Here is a 22,275-nt window from a genome sequence, read left to right as displayed (position 1 = left end):
TTTGGATCCCCCAAGAGATGACGTTCCCAAGAGGGAAAAGGGCCCGTGAGGCAGCAGAAATTGCTCTCTGCACACAAAGCTCCAGGCAGCACTGCTGGGAGACGTGGGTTTCCAGGGAATGCATGTTTGGGCTGTGTGCCTAAGTTTGCAGTGAGTTCAGAAGAGCTAGAGAAGGGTATTGCAGAGCCTCTGCCCAGGGAGGAGGCTAACTCATTGAAAAACATTGGCTGGTTTTAGTGCTGATTTTCACACTTGAAAAGCTAGCCAGAGGCAGAAATGGAAAGCTGTAAACTCAGCCATGCCAGCAGCCTTTGGCTGGTCCTGATCCTGCACGTGCCACATAATACATGGCTCACTCATATTATTTCCCACTTGGGTCCTAATCTGTGCTCAGCGCTCTGAGCACCTTCCAGTAACAACACTGGACACATCAACATACCTTACACCTTCCCACATGGTAAGTGGAGTAATGTGATTTCTCTTGGTAAGTTTTACAGAGCAGTTTTTTTGCTTCCCAACTCCCCCAGTGCAGGGATATCAGGGTGGTCAGGTTTGTCAGAGTTTTCAATTGCCATAGAAGTTCACCTCTCCCATAAAGACACAGATATCTCTCCTGCCAGAGGAGCAGAGTTATTTCCCACGCCCTTCACCCTCAATCACATAATTGTCCTGCACTGTGAACATACAGACCAAAGTCTGCAGCTCTGATTGAACCTCTCTGACCACACAAACAGCTACAAGTGTCCGGGTAGCTGAATGTAGGAAACTTTAACGCCAGCAGCTCTCCAGCAAGACTGACTGAACGCGAACTGTCCATCACAGAGGAAGCTTGTGGCTTTCAGTGAATCCCGACTTCCTCTGCCCACAAGCACCGCCCACCTCCTTCTCCTCATTCAGCTCCAGGCAACTGTTGATATGAGACCCTGCCCTACAGACACACTCGTACTCTGCCCGTCGCAGCTGCGTGCAGAGCAGAGGTGCCCAAATGTGACAAGTACTGCAGGGAAGTCCAGGGGAAAGGACCAAAAACCCCATCCCCACAAGAGTGATCACCCACCACGGCTACTGAAGCAGTGCCAGTTACACATCCCAGCCTGAACACAGCTTATCCTGCCAATGCAGTTTTAGGTCCAGCTGGACAACCTTGCATGGGCTTGCTCCAGAAATGGAGGGAACGAGGCTTGGCGCTTCCAGGATTTGGCAAGAGCTGACACAGCCATCACAGGTGCCCTTTTCATTTATTGAACTGGCTTAGGGTATGTTTGCACATGAGCAGATAAACTCTTTGTCCAAAGGACTTCAAACTGGCTGCTGGGCTCCAAATGAGCCCCTCTCATTCACGTGGCTGTTCACATGTCAGGAGGAGCATGAACTGAGCTGAGATCCCTGACTTTTTGTCCTAGGTCCAAGAAGGCTGACAGACTGCTTTTTTCCCAACATGGAGAGAAGCAGTATTGTCTGAACATCCTAAACACACATGATCTTCTCAGCAAAACAACAACAGTTAGACGCTGGTTAGACATTTCACCTTACTGAACTTCAGACCATCACCATCAACCTGACCATGTCACCCTTCTGCTGTTGAACCCTTAGTAATTTGGCACAGGCATTCCCAGTTTAGGCTGTGACTGAAGGAGAAGCAGAAGTGAACTCAGGTGAATAAAGCAGGATGGGTCTCCTGACACTTACCACTGCTTCAAAGCCTGTCACACTGAATTCCCCACTAGTGACACTCAAGTTTTGTGTGCAACAAGAGCCACCTTCCCTCAGATCAGGAAGGTGAGCAACTTGTGTTAGCTTTACTCATACACCCCGATAGCTTGTATGGAGAGCAGACAACAAGCTACTGACAAGGATTAAGATTTGGAAAATATCTCCGTGATCACTTCAAGAGAAAGTTGCTCTTTTTCACTTCCACAAGAACTTTAACTCAACTCACAGCAGAGGCAGTCTTAAAACATGAAATGCATTCAAGTGATTAACAATTTGAAGGTAATAAAAGCAGTTAATAGACTCAAATCTGCTTGCTTCCCAACCAGCCAGATAACATTAACCACTAGTTATCTTGGGAGAAGGGAAGTGTGTCTCTTTTTCTTTCCCAGAATCACTGATCACAAGCTCGCAACACCCACATTTTAAAGCAAAGCTGAAGGGAACAGCAAATACCTTTTCCAACCATACTAAATTTCTCATAAACCCAATATAGCATGTCTGTGTACTGTGGGTGCTACGGGCAGCGTTTTGCGTACCAGTTAAAGAGCAACTCACTGTTCAAGGTCCCTACATCCAGCACCTGCTCAAGCCAATGGCCATTTCTGTACTACCTATCATTAATGAATCAATCAAATATTAAAGGCACTGGGGAGAAATTGTCCCGTCAGCCTTACCCATCAGGTACTTTCACAGAACTCTGTTGAGTTACTCCATAGTCACGGAGGACCGAGAGAGACAGAGATCAGCGTCTCAAAATGCTTACAACACATCATGAACACTGGAGATATTTCATTAAAACCACTTTACAAGCTATAAAACTGAAGGTCATTTTATGTCTTTCTCTATAAAAGCAGACAGCGGTGTACTCCTCAGCAAAACATACGCTACAGCACAGTTTAAGCAACACACTACTTGAAACTCCTTACAGAGCAACTTACATCCAATATTACTTCTTTGCTAAAATTGATATCCAGTACTATTTCTTTGTTAAAATAACAAGACTTTGAAGGAAAAAAAATTTACACCTTCAAACAATAGAGCCCTCTTAAAAACGTTTAATAGTATCCACTGCACAATTTTCCTGGATTAATTCATTAGGGAGGTTAATACATAAGGCTTCAAAGCAGACTTCTAAATTACCCATGGAAAAAATCATGTAAAATCTTACTCTGCTTTCAGCATCGCAGCTTTACGATGAAAATACTAAAACATTTGCAAGGCTGGAACACAAAAGCAAGTGTTCAGCATTGTAATGGACTCGTCTCAAAAACCCGAGCGCTCTTCCTCCGCACCTGACACGGCACTCGGAGTTCTCACCTGCGCCTCTGCCCCGCTCCTCCCAGCGCGGGCCGGGTGGAGGGACGTGGGTTTTACCTGAGTTCGGGCTCCTCCACGTTCAGCTGCCTCTGGGGGACAGAAGTTTCGAAAAGTCGGAGGACAGCAGCAGCGGGACGGGACGGACAGAGAGCGAGCCGGGAACCCGACGGCAGCCCGCTCACCGGAGAGAACAGACGGGCGGGCGCTGCTCCGGCTCCCCGGCAGCTCGGACCCGTCGGCCGGGGCAGCTCGGACCCGGGGGTCCCCAGCGGAGATGCCCTCACGGCTCCGCTGCGGGGCTGTGGTCCTGCCCCTGCCGCCCCCCGCGGGCTCCTGCCCCGCCACCAGCGGGCCGCGGGGCCGTGCGGGGCCGGAGCAACGGAGCCCGGGGCGCGGTGCGGGGCCGCTCCGCTCCGCCCGCCGCCGCCCCCCGCGCCCGCCCCGCGCTCACCGGCGTTGCGGAGCTTCTTGTTCCGCAGCACGGACAGGATGACCAGCGCGTTGCCCAGCACGTCCACCACGATGGTGAAGATAAGCACGGCCGCCAGGCCCGTGGCGGCCCCCGCCGCCGGGCCCCCCTCCAGCCGGCAGCCCGGGCAGCTCCCGTTGCTCCCCGGCCGCTCCATGCGCGCCTCTGCCCGCGCTGCCGCCGCCGCCGCCGGGGCCCCTCCTCCTCCTCCCGCCCCGACGGCAGCGCTCCCCGCCGGGGCGGCGCGGGGAGGAGCGGCCCCAGGCCCCGCGCGGGCCCGTCCCGGGGCGCTCCCGCCGCCCCCTCCCCGCGGCGCCGCCGCCCTGCCCGGGGCGGGGGCTCGCGGTGCGCGGGGGCTCCGCGCCGCTCCCGGGCCGATGGCGCCACCGCGCGGCCGCGCCGGGCAGCGCCGGGCGGGCCCGGGGCGGGGGGACCCCCGCACCCCCGGGGGGGACTCGCTGACGGCCGCTCGGTGCCACCGGCCCCGCACCCCCTGCCCGCCCGCCCGCCACTCACCCTCCCGGCCGGCCGGGAGCGCCTCCAGCCTGCGCTGCTGCCGGGACGCTCCCGCCCTCTGACGTTTTCCGAGTAGCTGAAGGATTCTCTCTGCCAGTCTTTGCCTGTATTTCCCTCTGCCTGTGTTTCCCGCTGCCCCGCGGCTCCGCTCCCAGCCAGCCACCCCCGAGGCAAACCCATCCCCACAGGGACTTTTTTCAACCACTTACGCCACGGAATAATATACCATTCGCTTTCGGTGTAATACCTTTTACCGGTTGCAATGTGCGCGATGCGGAAGCCTCAGCAACAATTTAAACTCGAGCCAGCGCCCTGGCACGCTTCTCAGCCGCAGGAAAACAGCACGCAGCCGGGATTCTCGCAGCCCAGACCCGCGGCAGGGGCTTCCTGGCACATTCTGTGTTTCATTCCACACCAGCATGAGCGAGAAGAGACCAAGCCTCTGTGGTCAGACTGTGGCCGCAATACTGCAACCACATGAACTCTCAGCTTTGTTTAGAGAACAAAATCAGAACATAAGTTTTATGGATAATATGGAACTGTAGAATGGTTTGGATTGGGACGGACCTTCAAGATCACACAGTTCCAATCCCCCGGCTGTGGGCAGGGACACCTTCCACTAAGACCAGGTTGCTCAGAGCCCCATCCAACCTGGCCTTGAACACTCCCAGGGATGGAGCATCTACAACTTCTCTTCCAGCTCTTTTGTAGCCCTTTAGGTACTGGAAGATGCTGTGAGGTGTCCCTGGAACCTTTTCTTTTCCAGGCTGAACAACTCCAACTCTCTCAGACTGACTCCATAGCAGGGCTGCTCAGCATCAGCCAGGACGCTGTGCTGAAGCCCGGATGGGGGCAGGACAGAGGGCAGGGGCGCTGGGGCTGCCCATCGCCACCTCCTCTGGCTTCGGCCCAAAGCCACCCCTCTGCGTGCAGGTCAAAGTGCCCAAGCAAACATAAAGCCTGTGTCACAACCCGTCATGGGGGTTTTACAACTGCCCGGTCGAGTGAATCAATAACAAAGCTGAAAGCGAACGCTTTGATGGCTCATTCCCCGCCGGCAGAGTACAAGCAGCAGCACAGCACAGCCGAAAGCAGCAGCAAACAGGGTCTGTCCCAGCCTGGTAGTGCGGGTTCAGAGCCAGCCCCGCATCTGCACTCAGACCTTAGCTGAGACAAGCTGCCTTAAATGTCTCTTTCCCTTTCCCCCATGGCTGTAGACCACTCGGTTTTGAAACAAAAATGGAGTTTTTAAAGGTAATTATCAAAGTCCTACATTCTCAAATATTAAAAGAGCATTTTGGCTTGAAGTTGAGCTTATTTGGGCTTCCTTTTGACTCTGCACTGAATTCTGCATAGTTTTGCAGGTTTTGCGTAAACCAAGTAATTTTGTTCACAGACTTTCAGCTGCTCTGTGTTCAGGACCTACCTGTGGTACAGAAGCAGGGTCAGCTCATATGGACAGATCCTTTCGGCACCTTTCACCTTCACTCTGCTCTTCCCTGACAGCTTTTGCACCACTTTTAAGATGCTCTCGGGTGGTTTTTGGCTGTGGAGAGCTGGGACGTGACTTCAGAGGACCTGAACTTTATATACAGGTGTGTCGGCAAGAGCACCAAAGCTGCCCAACTTATTTTGGTGCATAATTTATACCTGCAAAAAGCAGCCTTCTTCCACACCTTGGTGTGGGTGCCCTGGATGGGAAGGCCTGCAGAGCTCTACCAGTCACGTGTGCATCTGCACAGTTGCAGCAACTAATCTCTCGTAAGACACTTAGAAGAAATTTTGATAGATGTAGTGAGCAACTAGAGTGATTTAGATGAATGATATTGAGGCTGTTTCCTCCCACCTTCCTGCTAAATGGTCTCCTCACTGCTTCAATTAAGACAAGACTCTAGGAGGCAGTGGCAAGGGAAAAAAATGAAGGTAGAGGTATCAATAAGACCTTTTTAATTACACTTTACTGGAAACCGCTGACATAAATCATACTGAAATAAGAGTATCCCCAGTGTGTTAGAAGAATTTAGGCTCATTTGCTTGTGCAAGGATCATGAACATGATCACAGGAGAAGGCAACTGAATTAGAGTCAGAAACTGGAGCTCTTCAGTACCCAAACTACACTGGGGAGGGTGTGTACCTGTATGCAAACAGGAAGATCAAGTAGAATGTAATCACTGTAAAATATTGAAGCACCATAAATGCACACTCCTTGTGCAAAAATGTCACAGCTTTGGTAATGGGTGAGGCTGAGAGGGGCATCACTCCTGCCGTGCCACTCACACCCATCACAGCAGCCACGTGCAGAGAATTGTTCATCCCTCTCTCTGTGCCCCTGCCTTGTCCAGGGGCACAAAACACCCCCCCCTTCCCAAACCTACCTACCAGGGCACACAGCTTAGTAAGAGTTAATCCAGGTATACTGTAATAAATGAAAGCTTACATAATTGAAAAATAGCTGAGGCATTAATCTTCCTTCTCGCTACCATGAGTCCTCTTTAAAAAGATTATTTTGTCTTCAGAGACAGCTTTAATGCTACTTAATGAATCGCTTATAAATGAAGGATTTTTTTTCTCCTCCTATACAGGGAGAGGCTGACTACTACACTGATTTTGTCACAGAGACAATTAACTTTTGTCAAATATACAAAGACAATGGCTGTTCTCCACAAATACTACTCTACAGAATTTGGCATATTTAAGGCCAATTTGTCTTGCTATTTTGACTGAGCCTGATAAGTGACAGTGACATACCCATTCCCTTTAGCCGGACCTGGGGAACTCCTCATGCTTACCAAAATAATTAGTGGCCCCCTGGGCATTCCCTAGAACAGGTAGGTTAGCACTGGATAAGGAATACCAGGATGGAAAATCCAGAATTCCAACATGAGCTCATTCAAAGGTGCCTTGGTGTCCCTCTTCAAAGGAAGGAAGAGACATGAGAATAAAGCAGAAAGACAGAAAATCAGGCCACCAGGAAACCTCCCCCTGAACTTCTATGCTGACTTAGTTGCAGGCAGGGTGCAGGCCAAGTGTCTTTGATCTGTAACTCCCTCCCTGCAAAAGCAGGCACCAGGAGCACAGGGACCACCAGGATCATGGGGCAGGTTAGTGGTTTCCCCAGAGCAAATAACTCAATTCTGTCCTTAAATCCAGCATGTGTCTGGGAAGCAGAGTTGTTTCCAAACCATTATCAGAGAGGGATTCACCATTATCCACCCACAGCTCTCTAGCCAAACACATAAAGCGGTAGTTCCTCTCTCCCAAACTTTTTTCTTGTCCATTTGGACTGTGCAGCTGTTTACTGCAGAGGCAACACAGCCGTCCTGCGCATGGCGTAGGAGAATCCCAGTCTTGGGAAAAACAGCACTGGCTGCTTCAGCAATAAACAGATGAGTACAGTAGCTTGCCCCGAGCTGCCTTCGCAGAACAGATCAACAAACAAGCGGCTCTATTTGTGCCGTCGTGCTTGCCTGGAAACTCCAGACAAACTAATAACCTCGTGTTCAGCCACTTCCCCTCTTTGTCCCTGGAGCAGCAGCCTCACGCAGAGCTCACAGCTCACTCACCCAGAATAGACCTTTTTGTTAATCGCTCAAAAAGCTGCGGACACAGGCCTGTTCATTCAGCTCAACTGCTTAACACTGCAATCTAAATAAAAAGGGAAAGAAGAAAAACTTCGTATTCCTTTTCTACCCTGAATATTAAATGACACCGTCAGTGTTGCCTTGGGACGCAACATCAAACCACTTCCTTTGCTCCGAGATGGGATTTAAGAAGAATGACTTTGAGGCTGACTTGCCTTTTCAAATCTCCCATTTTTTTCCCCCCATCTCAAACTCGAGGATGCAACATGAATGAAATCAGAATTAGCCTCATTACAAACAAGCAAGGGAGGGTGACCTAGATTCACTCTGCCTCTCAGAAGGAAGTGACGGCAAAAGTTTAAAACCTGTCATACGGGGCTGTCGGCTGCAGCACATTTGGGTCAAAGTTTGTTGCAATCAAGTCGTGCTTTCTGAAAAGGCTTTTACTGGTGGGATGATTTGTATGGCAGAGCTGAATTATTCATGGGATTTGTACAGTCACTGCTAGCAAATAACTTCAGCCCTTCCGATGCGAGCACAGAAACTCCAGCTCTTCTCTGCAGCGCCATCAGTGGCTTGAACCCAGCTCCGTGTCCCTGGGCACACACGTGCTGGGCATCGGGGCAGCTCTCACCACCAGCTGTGTCAGGCAGCATCCTGTGCTGGGCCAGGTTGGAACAGGTCTTGCTACAGGTCTCAAAGTGCTAGGACAAAATGTGGGGGTTTTCAATGATTTTACTAAATCCTGCCCCAAAAAAATCCCAAATCAGAGGGCCTGCTCCCAGCAAAGGCAGCCTGGTTGCTGTGCAGGCTGCCAAGGGAGGATGTTCAGCCCAGTGGTAGCAGAGGACTCTGCCCAGGTGACAGTCCCGCTGAAGGAAAGATATGGAAATGATCCAGCTGGTGGGGTTTGGGCCTCTAGGAGATAAGACTGGCTACCTTTCTGAGAGCCTAGAGGGAAAGCTCTCCTCTACATGGATAGTGTCCAAGCAGAGGTGGTTGCTCTTATCTTCAACACCCCCAAAAGTTTGTGCAGCACCTCAGACATTCAGCATGGCTCAGGCACCTTGCCTTGTCGGGCGGGAACAGTGTGAGACAGAAACTGCCGAGGTGCTCTGGGGACTCTCCCCTCCACATTCCTGCCCTTCCCATCCCCTATTTGCACTGCAGTTCACCCAGATGCACACCCACTTGCAAACATTCTGCCCACACCAAGTCCAAGCTGCTTTTCCAGCTGGGGACAGTGCAAGCCATTGCCATTGGCAGCTGCGTTCCAGTGCTAAGGCTGAAATTTGCCACGGTCACCCTCTGCAAGGAGAGAAACAACTGTCTTAAGAAAGAAAAGAGCTTTCCCTTTTCCCCAAGCAGCCCCTCCTGCAGCCTGGACTGTGGGAGCTGTGACTCGAGCAAACTTGAGGAGCACTTGGCTCTAACTGCCTTGCTATGAGGCAGCAGCATGGGAAGGACAGTGCGACACACTGCACTCCAAATATCAAGCTCTTAATTATGTCCCAAACAGCACCTCTGCGCCTGCAGTAATGAGGGCTCAGCTACATCCGTGGCTGTTAGTGAGATCCTGTTTTACTTCATCCTCATTATGGGAAATAGCCTGCTCAGATCCAGCAGCCGGTGGAGATGTTTCCTCTTGTGAAGCAGATTGCTTTCCCCTGTCAATTATGAGTAGAGAGCTCGACAGCTCTGCGCAAATTGCTGGGTGAGAGCATAAATAGGAGGACATGGGAACCGATTATGGTCTTGGTGGCAGGCTTGCTTAAAACTGGCTGATGGGAACACGGGGATCAAGAGAAATAAAAAGTGGAGAGGGGATGGGGATGATGGCTGGCACAGCAGTGCTGTGAAGCCAAGGAGGACGTGTGGTACCCACCTGCCCCTATGGAAGTGCAGCCACCACAGCGTCAGCGTGGCAGAGTTAACAGAGGGGCTGCAGCCAGTTGACTCCAAAGCCAAAGTTTTTTTCCCCAGTGAAGAGATTCCCTTTCCTCAGGCTGTCACTTTGGTATGTATCAGCAATGTGCAGCCCCCAGATGGGAAACTCTGCACCCCTTGGGGAAAGGGAAATTATTCCCTTCTCTTGGCGTACTCACACCAAAAGCCCTGATTTCACTGGACACTCCAGGACACCTGCAAAGCTCCACACAGCATTTCCAAGGGGTGAATAACCACGTCTCTGGGCTGAGGTTGCACACCAAACCTTTACCCAGTGCACTGGTGCTCACACTGCCCACAGCAGCTGCCCTTACCCGTGGAAGCCCAGAATTAACTTTCATCATAAACAGTCTCTTGTCTTGGTGGGTTCCCTTTCCAGAGAAAAGGATGAGAAAGGGTGTGTGCATTTTAACCAATGGTCTTGGAGATGGCTTCTTAAGCCCTACAGACCTTGTTGGCTTCTCCCAGGCCAGGTTCCCAGTCCTGCTGCCCTGTCAGACCCCTGGAGCCTACCTTTAGTCCTTCCTTTGGGGAAAGAGGTAGCAATGTCTCTTCTGCCTATGGATTAGCCTAGGGTCAGGGCTGATTCAGCAAAGGGACAACTTTCCTGCAGCAAACAGCTGAGTGCCCATCTTACAACGATCACTTTGCTCTGCCCTATAACACGTGATTGCTCATGAATTTCCACTGGTCTTCGACCCACTCCCCATTGCCTGATCCGATCTTCAGCTGCCCCTGTGCCTTCTGCTGCCACTGTAAGATCCACACCAGCATTTGTGTGAAGCGTCACTCACGCTTGCTCTGTCCTGCCCATCTCTTCAATAGCTCCATCCAGAAACCTCCTACTCGGCATCAGCTCTGCACACTTACACCCATCAGCATTTTTGCAGGCTCTGCAGAAGGGTATTGATTCCTGCTCATAGAGCAGTTCTGTCTGAAGAAAAGCCATTGTGTTTGCCTGGATGGGCCTTGAAAGCTGGCCCCTTTGTGCCATGCAGATCCCTTCTTCACTCTTCCACTTCTGCCGTGCCCACAGACACGCTGGGAAGTGGGGTTGCTCACTGCCTCGCCCCAGCCACTTTGCTTTCCTTCTAGACCCTGCAGGCAGAGCTGCCTGTGATTTATTTCCTTGTATTTAATTCTGCTAAGTCAGAGACACCAGAAATCTGCAGCTGGCAACTCCAGGCTGCTTTCCAGCTTCTCCATCCAGACCTGCCAGCAGACGTTTTCAGTTTTGGTTCTCAGATCTCCACTACAGTCTGGTCTCAAAACAGCAAATCCACCAGCCCTCCAACTGTGCACGTTCGACTCCACAGCTCCTCAAAGCTGCTACAAACGAGCCGCAAGTTCCTCCTGCTCCTCAGGAGAAGTGGGTATCCCTCCGATGTGTCTTTCTTTGGCAGAAAGCAGTACCCTTCGGATCTCTTGAGCACAGTTTGGTGCCTGGTTTTCCCCTCCTCCCTGATTGTAGACTCATAAGCAAAGACAGCTCCTCAGATCTGGAGGTGTTAAAACTCTCCTTTATCAGTAACTCCACTTACCTCTGCAACAAGGTGAAAACTGTGCTTGCATTTCTGCTGCTTTCCTGGAGAATTTAAGGGACACTAAGCTGTAGAGCATCCATCCTCCTGCTGCCTTTCCCTCAGCTCCTGGGTGTGCTCTGCCCTCCCTGCAGGCATTTCTGGGCCCAGGTTTTATTCAGTCATGGAGAAGAAATGAGAGCTGCAGTTCATAACTCATAGGAAATTTCATTTAAAGTTGAACTAATAACTTGAGAGAAGAGAGATGGGAAGAAAAATTTGGGATTTGCATGTCTCAGGTTCACCCTACTCTCCTAAAACCTAACTGAAGAAAGTAAATTTGGAGTTTTAACATTAAGTCAGTTATAAGGTTTAACAGGGTTGTACCCACTTAAAATGAAACCCCCAGTAGATGGGATGACCCCCGCTCCAGTCAGGGCTTGTCCCTGCTCCCAACCAGGGGCCAAATGCTCTCCCCAGGCAGAGGGGACTTGAGCCTGGCATGCAGTGTGCACAAAGTAGCCTGAAGGAAAAGGCAAGGCTGCTGAAGGAAAGCTGGATGCAAACTTATCTCTCTGAGATACAGAGAGCTTGAAATTAAATATAAATTCAACTATAGGGAAAGTTGCCAGAGATATTTAGGATTTGTATATGTACATTACATATATATACACATACACACACGCATATATATATAAAGACCAACAAATCCTATCTGTGTGCAACGTGGGCAAGATGTTGCTATAGTAATCTTAATTTTACATTCCTTATATTTAAAAGAAGATTGTGAGTTGTTTGGCACCCAAACTGTCTTTTTGTTACAGCATGTGCTGCATTTAACTTAGTGGGACTCTGTTCTCCGCCTCTTGGAGCTATGGAAATAGAAATAATGACTAACAGTAATGTCATCATCATCACTACATGGCAGCCTTGGATTCAGTTTCCTTTAAAAAAAAAAAAGAAAAAAAAGAAAAAAGAGGCAGACAGATAAAGAAACAGGCTGTGCACGTTAGCATTGAGTTTAGGCTTGGACATGGACATGTCCTGGAGAACAGGCATTGGGAGCTGCAGGGGGAACAGGGGAGTCCTGGGTGGGAAGCGGAGAGCAGGGGCAGAGGAGCCAGAAGCCATCTCTACCACTGGAATGGGAACATCCCTTTCTCATCTCCCTCAAAGAGCAAAAGCAGACAGTGCCTCAAGGCCACCCCCCAACACCTGTGCCCCTCAGCAGCTATCTCCTACTTTGGTCCCACCTCCTGAGAGGGGTGTGGGGTCTACATAGTGGGTTACAGCCTCCGAAAGCTGGAGACCCAAACCCTCCCAGGGAAGAGGACTGGCAGCACTTTGACTCCCTGGATCTGTTGGAGCTTCAGGTGGCAACAGACCTGGGGAGGTGTGAGGCTGGGGATCCGTGTGGCCCATGGGCACATCCCATGCTCTGCAGAGACAAGCACTGACTTCGTACATCCCCATCTGACATTGGCTCCCAGGAGTGTTTCTTCTCTCCAGATTGATGGCGTTTACAACTGCAGGCATCTTCTCGGTCATCTGTGATCTCTGGCCATGAGCGGGTCTCTTTGGGACATTGAGTGACAAGTGTTGTTACGGTGCCAAGGAGATGGGACTCTCAACTGCCTGTGGCAGGCAGATTGCTGTGAAATCGTGATTTATCTGGAGTTAGATTAAGTTATGTCTCTCTTTCCTGCCTGCCCTGGCAGTGGCTGCATACAGGTGTGCTGTTTTTCTTCCTCTAAACAGGAGAATGCAGGGCCATTTACCAACAGCTAGAGATCAGAAGGTGCCCAAATGTAAACTCCAGGACAAAGCTCATCTGAACATATTTGAAGGAGGGAGCTGACAAGTGACAAACAGCCAGAGCTGAGTTTGCTCTATTTTGGCTTATGCCATTGCTTGGGGGAACACAGGAAGGGAAAACAGGTGAATTATTGTCACCTCCAGACTTAAACAAATGGAGGCTTCAAACAAAATTGCATTGCTTAGACGTTCAGAGAGGGAAATATTTACCTCGTGTGCAGAAATAAATGTTAGAGTTTATGAGTCACATAAAGCCTTTTATGCTGAAAATCCCTTCTGGATGAGGATGGGGATATTTCTCATTGTGGTCTTGATCCATCCAATTTATTTGTGGAGCAAAAGGATCAGTGAGGGCCTTATTCTCCAGAAGACTTGGCAATGGGAAAAGTTCTTCCAGTGGGGGCTGGATGCCCACCTGTCCCTCCCCATTCTGGCCCATGCAGGTACCTTTGCCCACCCAGGCAGCTCCCATCACCCCTGGCAGGACAAGCTCATGCTCCCTCTGCACCAAGGGTTTTGGCTGCAATAACAGGGTTTCTGTGCCACATGACCGCTCCCCAGAGCCAGGGGGATGGAATGAGACTGCTTCAAAATGCCCTGTTCAGAGGGAAACCCAGGCTTTGGGGGTGCATGAGAAGCTGAGCAAGGTGGAGCACAGGGACAGGCAGGGTGGGCAGGAGGAGGGTGCTTGCTCTCTCTTCTTGCAGCCCTGAACAAAACCACTTCACCAGGACACAGGATTCCAAACACTGGCATCCATTCCTCTCCCCTCAGCATATTAGAGAGAGGTATGTGTGTACCAATGCATGGATTAATGGATGAGCCAAAGAGGGCAACCCAAGCCTTTGGGGGTGCTACATCCCAGCTGCTGGCACCACATTCCAGGGAGACACACACCAGCAGATCCTGGGGGAGGTAAAGGCAGGAAAAAACTCATTCATATACAAAGGGTTTGGGTCCTTGGGTGACTGGCAGTGAGCTCAGGCAGCACAGAAGGAGCCTGCCCAGATTTCTCTGACTTTTGGAAAAGACATTGCTACCGCAGGAACCTCAGGCCTTAAGGAAAACCACCATTTCCTTCATTGCTGATGATTTATTTGGGAAGAAGCCTCATTTTTCACTGATCGTATTAGAAGCACAGAATGGATTACAGCATGGAGTAACCTTGATAGCTGAGAAATTCAGTGTATGCAAATGTGAGCCTTAAATGGCTCTTTCTGTGAAAGATTGCCTGTAGCTGGGATGCGTTTGAGATGTGGCACCAATGAATGGGCTGGTATTTAAAAGCAGAGGCTCTGCCACAAGGTACAACACAAGGTCTACTGACATCTACAAACTGCAGCTATTCCCTGTGAGCACAACTTGCTGTTGTGCTCAGCAGCAAACCTGCTCCTTTTGCTGCAGAGCCCCATGCCCTTCGGGATGCCTGGTACACCAGCACACATGCACCAAAAGACTGTTAAAAACAAACCACTAAGTCACCTGCAGAATCCACGAGTTCTCAGGGCCACCCGTACTGTTTCCTTGTACCCAAACTGCAGCCCAAGAGTGGCCAAAAAGCAGCACCAAAGGCCCAGGACTGTTTCATCCTCTCCCACCTCCTCCAGCCCCTCAGAACTCAGGCATCAGAAGGGAGCAGGTACAGTTGAGAAAAGGAATGAGGTGAAATTTTGTTTTTCCTGGACTGATGCTGCCTACTGCCTGGATCACCTGGTCCATCCTTGCTTAGGCATCCCTTGTGGACCCAGGCTGGACCCACCACTTCCAACTAGCACAGGGATGGACAAGGATGCACAGAGATGCTGTGCAGTGTGTGGCAGCTGCCTGAAGATGGCAAGCCAGCACTGCAGTTTATAATACATGCAAATAACCCTGCTGGAAGAAGAAGGGGGCTCCCTACAAATAAGAGGGCTATATTTTCTTGGCAGCCCATGTAATGCAGGAGAAGAATTTAAATTGTGATGTTTACCAAACAAGTCTGAGCCTTTTTTTCTTTCCTTTTCTTTGTTAAACGCTGCCCATCTTACAGAATGTTGAGCAGTGCTCCTGGTACTGCACCAGTTCTCAAGCTCAAATGCAAAGTCTAAGGAAGAAATTGCAATGCATCCTTTGGCACCAGGGAGCCGTAGAGCTAGTGTGTGCATGCAATAATTTATCCTAAGCCTTCTAGTGGCATTTTATGTCTTTTTGCTGTAGTGCTATTACAGCTTTGATTACTCCATTTTTATGTTTGTCAGCACAGCATATGGGCAAGATAATTTGTATTCAAAGTATTAAACTGGTAATGTAAATTATTAAAGACCCAATTCATAAATGCATTACATACCATATGCAGATTCCTTCCCCTTAACTCTCCCGTCCTCCTCCTTCCTATTTTGCAGACCTGGCTTCACACAGTTGGAGCAGGAGCAAGATCACTGCCAGCTCCCACCACATGGGCACCAGGTTCATCCCAGTGGATTTCAGGTGATCCAGCCTCTTCCTTTTCTTGCTGCCCCCTGCACAACTCATTCATGCCCAGGTGCCTGTTGCCCATCACGTCATCTCACTTTGGCATCTCCAAAGACACGACAAGAGAAGAAAGTGTTTCCCATTTTTACCCCAGCCATTTGCAGCAGAGCACCCTCCAAAGTTATGTACATCTCCCAGCGCAGCCATTGCAAGGAGATGTTGGAATGGGCACAGGAGAAGAAGACAACCACTATGAAGGTCCCACTTCCAGCTCCACACATCACAAGGGCAATGGCAACTTGCCTCTGGTCTCACAGCAAGGGCTGCTGTGCCTGTGGGCAAATACCCAGCCTTGTGGGCAACAAGTCACCTCTCCCCATGCTCAGCCCCAACAGGATTCCAGCAGCTACTCCAAAGGGCTGGGGGCAGTGAAACCCCCCAATCCTGCAGGGAAATTGGGCTGTTCAGCTGCAACCCCTCTGATAACGGGCAACTCCTTTCAATAGCTGTTTACCAGACCATACACAGCACCATTGTGTTGAGCAGATGCCGTCTTCTGTTTTTCTCATTACCAAGATTTACTGTCTTATAAGCTTATTATTGACCGAGGCTTTAGGCTTCCTTCGGGGCTGAGGCCAAGGGGGATGCGAACTCCCAGCAGCTCCTGTTTGCAGGAGCATCCCCCACCGAAGCTGGGGAACTGACCTGGGGCTCAGGGCTGCCTCCTCCAAACCTGGACCCTCCGCCTCACAGCAAAGGCTTTGCCAGCCCAGAAGAGTATCAGGGAGCTGCAGGGTGCCCTGTCCCTGCCATGGGGCTCCTAAAACCCCTAGGCAGCCCCTCAGGCTCTGCCCCTGGCATGGAGCAATTCCAATGCATTGAGCTGCTGGCAGAAGAATTGGGACCGTGATGCTTAACTGCACTTATTCTGTGTAAAATCTGGAGTCCCCCCACAGCACAGACACACCTTTCTGGCCCTGCTTTTCAGGCAAAACATACTCTTCCTCTCATCCTGGGATGAAAAGGAGGATTTTGAATCCAGCTTTCCAGAGGTTTGGCTTCCAGGGTGCCCACAGGTGATGGCAGCAGTGTTGTACCACTCCTCCAGACCTCCATCTCTCCAGACAAAAGGTGCAGCCAGCACAGACTGAGAGGCAGGATCCTCAGTGTTCTGATCCCAATAAAGGAGCTGGTTTACCTGTGTACCCACACACCACCCAGCACCTGCAGGTTGCCCTCAGCAGCAGCTCCCTAAGCTCACATGGAGAAAATATAAGACATCGCATTTCAGCCCCAGTAGGTCATAGAGGCGCCAAGTAAAAATGCTGCCAGTGCCTGCCAGAACCCAGCTCTGCTCCCCAGTAAGGTCTTCCCAAATAAAAACAAGGCAGTTTTGCAAAAAACAGGTGATAAAAAAGGGCAGCTCAGCAGGAACCGCCACCCATCGGTGCTGAACCCAGAGCACCACGGGCCAGATGAGTTTGTGTGTAGCTGACAGGCAAAACAAGAACATTCCCCACAAACTACAGAAAAATGGAAACGGTGCTTTCCTTCTCTCCCTGAATTTTGCACAGCTTTGACATGACACGGGCACGTATCGCTGAGTCAGCACTTTCAGTGGATGCTGCCACACAGAAGAGTCTGCTTTGGGCTCACTCCTCAGTCCTGCTTTAATTCCCTGGGGCATCATGTCCAGCAGCAATGGACACATGTCCTTTAACCAGTCCTGCCCAGGTCCCTACTGCCCTGGTACTTGCCTCTCTTCTGCAGTATTGATTATTCTTTTTAATTAAAAATCCCCCTGCTTTTATCACCCCAAGCATGACCCACAGCAGCACAACCTCGTGCATCTGCCTCAGGGTGACGCATTCATGCCTGGAGGTCCCCTCTTTACCTTCCCCTCAAGCCACTTTGCTTTGGCTTTGCCAGAAATGGGGTAGGGTGAGAATTACACTGCTCCCCTGAACAAGGAACCTCACAGGGCCAGCTTGCTCAGTGTGATGTTTCTGCTTCCCACCTGTGGGCAGGTGGGACGCTATTCCAGCAGCAGTGGGTATTTGCTGGGAGCACTGCAAGGCTCCAGCTGTGTACAGCCACATTTAGTGACGTTACAGCTGTGGCCAAAATTGAAGCTGCCAGGGCAGGTTGTCCAGAAAGGGGATGGAAACATGAGCAAAGTGCTGGAGATGGAGGAGCAGAAAGGGAGAACACGCCGAGAGGCTGAGAAAGAAATTACTTTTTTGGGGAAAAACAAAACAAAACAAACCACTAGTCTGCTATTTCTGTTCACAACATATTTGTAATTCCTTCTCCAACACTGTGTTTTCAAAAAGGCAGAAGGATTTTTCAACTCCTATTTCATCATCAAATGAAGAAAACTCTGTTCCACCCACACTCTGAGGACCGAGTCACATCCTCGTGCCTGCAGGGATCAGGACAAGGGGCTGGAGGGGAGAGCAGGATGGGGTGGGGGAAGCTGACCCCAGGCAGACAATGCTCCACAGCAGATGCTGGTGGGGGCAGAAGCAGCCCCGTGCTGTAACAGCAAGCTCAACTTCGGGAGAACTGGGCTCTGCACACCGGAAGGGCTCAGAAGCCCCGAGTTGGGTTTCTCTCCTCCTCCCCCAAGCAGTTGCTTTTCTGTTGGGCTCTGTTTGGGTGCCTGTCCAAAATCACAGGGAGCACTGTGCAACCCAGGGCCTGAGCATCCACTGTAACACCAGCCACGAGGGCGTGCGAGGCTTCTCCCCAAAACCTCAGAGCAGCAGGCAGAGCTGGTGCTTACAAACAGTGCCATCGGAGCATGTCCCTCCAGCGTCAGAGGGGGAGCTTGAACGCACACAGCTCTGCTGGGGAGGGTGGGGTCCTCCATAAATAACAACAGAAATTGTTATTTTGGAATATAACCACAGAGATCCCAGCTTGCTGTTCATTTTCAGTGCCTATAACCCATATACTGAAGACACAACCCACTCCAGCAGACGAGCTAAACAGCAGGCTTCCAGATGTCCACCCGCTCGCCCATCTCAGACTCCTAATCCTCTACTTTGTCTGAGCTCTAGCTCATTTCTGATGCATTCAGATTATCCAGTGAGCATAACTGCTAGTGAACATCTGAATATTTCCCCCTCGATCTCACATTTCACCTTGGAGGAGAAGCGCCTCACAGAGCCCAGGCCCTTCTTTATCAAGCCAATTAGTGCAACACAAAAGCAGTGAATAGGACCAGGCAAAGCTCAATGGCCTGTAAAATCCCCAATATTTCCAGAAGGGCTGAGGCCAAATATGACTGTTTTTTAAAAAAAAGGGAAAGCCAAGGGTGAGTAACCGGAGTGCTGGCCTTTCCAACCACATTAAAGAGAAATCCGTCCAACATGCAAGGCAGTTCATGGATCATAAAGGAAAGTTTACAAACAGAGAGGCTATAATTCCTTCTATAACACTGGAGGACCCAAGTTTGCAAGGAACAAAAGGAAATGATTAACAGGGGAAATATGCATGGTACAAAAAAGACTTTTTAGTCCAAAAAGGGATGTCCATATTTAGAAACACTTGATTCCTGTTGTTAGGGCCCTGCTTTTCCTGAATGTGTTTCTCTCCCATGAAAGACAGAAGTCACAAAAGGAGTTTGTGCACAGCCATGTCACATGCATGCAGGGCACTGCTGATTTTCCTCCAGGATTAAGGGAAAAATGCAAAGATTCCAGAGCAAGCAAAGAAATAAATAAAAATAATCATGTCCATATTTAGGAGAAGGTTTCTAGCAAACCTGCAGCTCCTCTGACAGGATCCCATCTCCCACCATGGGCATCCTGAGCCCTTGTCAGGACCCTCCCCATGGGGTTGCCCAAGCACTCCTAGCAAGAGGGAGGCTCTCACTCCCCTGGGGCTCTGGGGCTGGAGGCAATCCCACTTCCAGATCACAGAGATCTGCAGCTCTGTGCTGGGAGAGGCTCTCATTGTGTGGCTCTGCCACCTGCTCTGGCACAGCCGCACTAACCAAGCACGGTCTGGAAAGAGGTAAATGGGGAAGAGACCCTACCAAAGTGCCTCTGATGGGCAGGAACCTCAGGTTTGGCAGGATGAGGATATATATGAAGGTGCTTCCCACTGACACATTAACTAACACCTTATCTCACCCCACAGCAGCCCATTCCTGTCCCTGCCATGAGAAGGTGTGTCCAGCCCAGCTGTGGCATAACCTAACCTATTTCATCGGCAATCACCATCTCCATGAGAGACCCAAGCACAAGCAGCAGCAAACATTTCTGGGACCACCCCTTCCCTTTCATCTATACTGGCTGCCGAACCTTATCACACAGGGCCGGCTGTGAAATACTGCACCATATGGTCCCCGACACAGAGAGAGACCCTGTGGGCTGGATGCCGTCTGCTCAAGACCTGGAGACCCGCACCCCTCAGCTGCCTCCTGCTCCCATTTCCCACCTCCATCACAACCGTTCAGCCCCACACGCGCCGGCTGGTCCGGCACACTCCTGGAGCGGCAGCTCCTGCATCCCTGTAACCTCCACCCTCACCCCGATGCTGCTGTGAGCACAAAAATCTCAGGGGAATAGCACCAGTGGGTGTCTGAGCTGGCACAGAGCAACAGCCCACGATAGCTGAAGATCTTCCCTAAGTGATCCAACTACTGGGAAAACACCAGCCAGTCTGCTCCCAAAACCTGGGTGTAAATTACACCACCTCAAATAAGCCACTGGGTTGGATGTGCTGAGCACGGCTGCTGCACTGGACTGAGGGAGAGCTGGGCAGGGAATGGGAGGTGAGGAGGAAATTAAACAGGTGAAGAATAGGATCTTTAAAAGCCAGGAGGTCTATGAAACCAGGTTTAGTGGAAGGTGTCCCTGCCCATGGTGGGGGGTTGGAATGAGATGATCTTTAAAGTCCCTTCCAACCCAAACCATTCAATGATTCTATTTGGTCGCATTTTAGTCTACTTTCAGACAAATCCTTCAAAGAAAGGGTTCTCTTCTAAGACTTTTAACACAACACCTTGATCTTTGAGCTTGCTTTGAAAAACTTCTCAGCAGTTTACAAAAACTAAGTTACTATATGAAGCAATGAAATAAAGCCACAGAAAACCCAGCAAGTTTCCTTCTGCTCTCCCTGCTACTGGGGAGGAACCTTGGCTAGCAGCTGCAGGTAGCAACTACCTTAAATAACTGCAGAAGGCAAGTCCAGGGAAGAACCCCAGTCTGAGCTACAAAGCTAAAGTGAACAAAACTCCACCAACACATTTTGTAAGAAAACTGGAGACCAAATTGTCCCTGCTTACACTTTTCTCAAGTCTCTTTTGCAGGACCATTAATTACTGCTGGTACATCCCAGGTAACATACAGTAAAAGAGCAATCACACAGTCATTAGCAGCAGACAAGAGGCATTTGTCTCAAGCAATCCCTCAAACCACTTCATCCTGCTACGGGTATTAATTTTCTAAACTAAATAAGGCAAATTTTAAGCTTCACAAAGCAGCAGTTAAAAACACTTACAAGCAATAAGCTCTTACAACAACAAAGCCAGGCCACGTTTGATTAATATTTTAAAAAAGAGCATTTTTCTGACTTGAAATACCTGAAGGGGCTTTACAAAGGGGACGGGCTGGGAAGAAAAAGCAACTCATGGGCTCAAAAGTCAACCACAAATACCATCAGAACGCCCAGCCCCACAGCAAGGCTTGGTTCCCAGCTGTGGTTTTCCTGGCTGCTGGCTTCAGCCAGGGACAAAATGTCAGCCGTGTCAGGGCACACAGGACAGACATCCCTTTACCACGGTTAATGCATTTTCATCTCAACAAGACAAAGATTTGCTTTTATCCATCCCAGCCTCCAAAGGTCTTAGCCCCACCACAGCACCAGCTTGCTGCTCAGCATTCAGGCTCTCCACTTACGGAAGGGTCACCTACCATCCCTGCTCCATAAAAGACTAGCCCTGGTTTAGCCACTTTACAATGTTTCTGTGAGGACATGCCACATCCAGGAACAAGAGAAGGAGGTACTCACCACTCAGAATACATTGCTGTCAGCTCCACCAGGGCTGTGCTGCTTCCTCCTGCCTAATTTAGGGATCCAGGTGCAGGAGGGTGCTCAGGGAAGAGCTCTTAGCAGCAGACAACTCCAATCAAGACTGTTAGCACAGCCAAGGAGCACTCCCCCTCATCCACATACTGCTTTACCACGTACAGATCAGACCTATTGGAAGGATGAGATGTTTGCAAAGTGCTTTGCCAAATGCTGCCCAAGCACGGGCAAGCACACATCACACTCCCACTGGAGCCCAGCCTGCCAGAAAGGGACAAAGATACCTCATAGGGGATGAACCCCCCACCTCAGGCATGCTGGTTATTTGGTCCCTTCCCCACTGCAAGCTGACACACACTTAAAGAGCAACAGCTTCCTAACAGGGTCTCCAGCACACTGTGTTTGCAGTGCTGCTGTGATTTGCAATTCAGTTTATTGCATTAAAATGTGGTGCAGCCCTAGTAGAAAGAAATAAATATGCCACTTGTCACAGTTCCTTTATCCTTTAGAGGAAAGCCAGCTCGGGTGAATATTCAGAGAGGGGAGTGTGGGGCTCATCAGGAAGCTTGGCCAGAAATGCAGCTTCCTGCTCTCACCCCAGTGGGGACTTCCCATCTCAGCTGCTCCTCCTCATCCAAGCTTCCCAAAACCTGCAGCAGAAGAGGGCTTACTTAGGGGATGTTCCTCTGCCTGTGAAGCAACAGCTTGAGTGAGCAGAGGGAAAACAAACTTGAGGCAGCTGCCAGAATCGTGCTGGAGGCTGGAAGTGAAAAGCCATTCACCTGCCACCGCCTGACCCAGAGCCAACAGAAGCCCTTGCACCTCACTGCTGTTCCTGCAGGGTTTATTAGGAGTGAATAAAACTACCTAAAAATCAGCTGTTCAAAGCGAGCAGATAAGAGAGAT

The 22,275-nt window shown here is 50.3% G+C and overlaps 1 protein-coding gene across 5 annotated transcripts in view; it reads right to left on the bottom strand.

Moving 5' to 3' along the window:
- Window positions 1–11,186, bottom strand: part of GPR50 (G protein-coupled receptor 50) — a 55,520-nt gene extending 44,334 nt beyond the window's left edge. For 3 of the 5 annotated variants that reach the window (XM_017816895.1, XM_017816913.1, XM_017816904.1), the window contains exon 1: window positions 3,482–3,656. In XM_017816895.1, coding sequence (XP_017672384.1) covers window positions 3,482–3,656 — 175 coding nt within the window. Of the gene's footprint in view, window positions 1–3,481; window positions 3,672–11,085 lie in introns of those variants that run through there. The other 2 variants (XM_017816886.1, XM_017816870.1) reach the window with 2 other exon arrangements.
- Window positions 11,187–22,275: the final 11,089 nt, after the last annotated feature.

The sequence above is a fragment of the Lepidothrix coronata genome, unplaced genomic scaffold (genome assembly GCF_001604755.1).
Source record: "Lepidothrix coronata isolate B3197 unplaced genomic scaffold, Lepidothrix_coronata-1.0 Scaffold2, whole genome shotgun sequence".
NCBI lineage: Eukaryota > Metazoa > Chordata > Aves > Passeriformes > Pipridae > Lepidothrix > Lepidothrix coronata.
Note: the sequence above shows the minus strand (reverse complement) of the source record. Positions and strands in the feature narration are given on the sequence as shown.